The 1,586-nt window shown below is 52.6% G+C and overlaps 1 protein-coding gene across 1 annotated transcript in view; it reads right to left on the reverse strand.

The window, feature by feature from the left end:
• MAML3 (mastermind like transcriptional coactivator 3) overlaps nt 1-1,348 on the reverse strand; it is a 334,403-nt gene extending 333,055 nt beyond the window's left edge. The window contains exons 1-2 of the mRNA XM_018559451.1: nt 908-1,348; nt 764-853 (exon numbers count right to left, since the gene is read on the reverse strand). Coding sequence (XP_018414953.1) covers nt 764-853; nt 908-1,315 — 498 coding nt within the window. The 5' untranslated portion in view covers nt 1,316-1,348. The remainder of the gene's footprint in view (nt 1-763; nt 854-907) is intronic.
• Between the last annotated feature and the right edge of the window lie 238 nt (nt 1,349-1,586).

A 1,586-nucleotide genomic window follows, 5' to 3' on the forward strand; every position in this document is an offset into this window, starting at 1 on the left:
ATGGTGCAAACTGTTGGTGCTATAAATCTTGAATAATAATCATTTTTTTAACTCACATTCTAAATCTATACCATCAGATCACAAATAACAGAAACACAAACTAACTGAGATGTGAGAACACAGAATATGAATGCAATATCACTTGTAATAGATCCCCAAAAATCAAAGCATGTGTACACCTAAATATGTCACCTTTATCTCACATCAGAGCTAAAAAGTACAAGTCAAAAGCCTGAAATCCACAGCTGGGGGCGATCAGACAACAAGAAAGCCAGCAAAGGGCATGAGTTACAACCCTCCACTAGTCTACAGGCCAGCGATGAGCTGTGAGATGAAGGCAGGGGTTAATGGCAGCCCACACAATGCCTGGGAATCTGGCTGCCCATTGTCACACGATCAGGGCTGGTTAAGCCACTTAGGGGATAAAGCTGAAGTATCACGACTGTTTCCTGCCAGTGTGCACCAGGGTGGCCACCATCAGCTGTCACTTCCTAGCCCCACAGTGCACACATAGGACTATAAAAGGGTAGCCGATCCCCAGCAGCGGTGCCCCGGCACAGGATCGGGCTGTCATCGGCTTTTAGCAAGTTAAAAGTGTTGGAAAGTTTGAAGGCATTGCCCATCGCTTATAGCTCCACCCCTAACCCCGTTGTGAAAACAGAAAACACACGGGATAACCCCCTCCCTCCACCTACTTCCCCCCTCATGCCAAGCAATGAGACTCCAGCTGGAGCAATAGTGCCCACTAGCTCCCCCCTCTTACCATGATCAGAGTGTGGTTCCTGTGCTCGATGGTGCCGCTGCCCGCTAGCTCTCCATCGTGCGGCTGCTGCTTGGCCGGGTGGGGATTGTGCTGCTGGTGAGGATGAGGATGGTGCTGCTGGTGGTGTTGCTGCTGCTTGCTGACACCGGCCCCAGTAGTTGATCCCGCAGTAGGTCCCCCTTGGCTGGCGCCTGACTTCTTGGCCCTTTGCTCCAGTGTCCTCTGATAGAGATTCACCGTGTCCCTTCTCTCCATTTCCAGTTGCTCCGCCTGGGCTTGCTGGTACCTGCTCTCGCAGTTGACATGGTGCCTCCTGCAGCCCTCTATCCTCTGCCGGAGCCTCTCCACCACGGTGCTGTGCTTTGGAATGCTCACGTTGCTGCTATTGTTCGGCGCATTGGGGGCAGCAGTGCTGGGAGGGGTATTATTACCACTGTGACTACCAACCCCGATGCCGGTGCCAGCCCCGCCGATGCCGCTGCCCAGGGCACTGCTGATGCACAGGCTGCTGCCGCCGTTGGTGGAGGCAGCGGGGGCTGCGAAATCCCCCATGCTAGTCCCCGTGCACACTATTTTGGAAAAGAAGTTTGCAGTCCCCCTAGCCAAAAAAAACCAACAACCCCAAAACTGTCAGAGCCCCACTACTTTTGTTTTTTTTTGGGGGTGGGGGGGTGTTTAAATTTTTTGGGGGGGTGCTTTGCTTCACTGAATAAGGAGCTAGCCAGCATGGATGGCACCCAGAGTTCCACACCAAGTCAGCGCATCTCCTCTGCACAGAACCCACTACTTTTGTTTTTTTTTGGGGGTGGGGGGGTGTTTAAAT

The sequence above is a fragment of the Nanorana parkeri genome, unplaced genomic scaffold (genome assembly GCF_000935625.1).
Source record: "Nanorana parkeri isolate BGI_ZX_2015 unplaced genomic scaffold, ASM93562v1 scaffold396, whole genome shotgun sequence".
Classification (NCBI taxonomy): Eukaryota; Metazoa; Chordata; class Amphibia; order Anura; family Dicroglossidae; genus Nanorana; species Nanorana parkeri.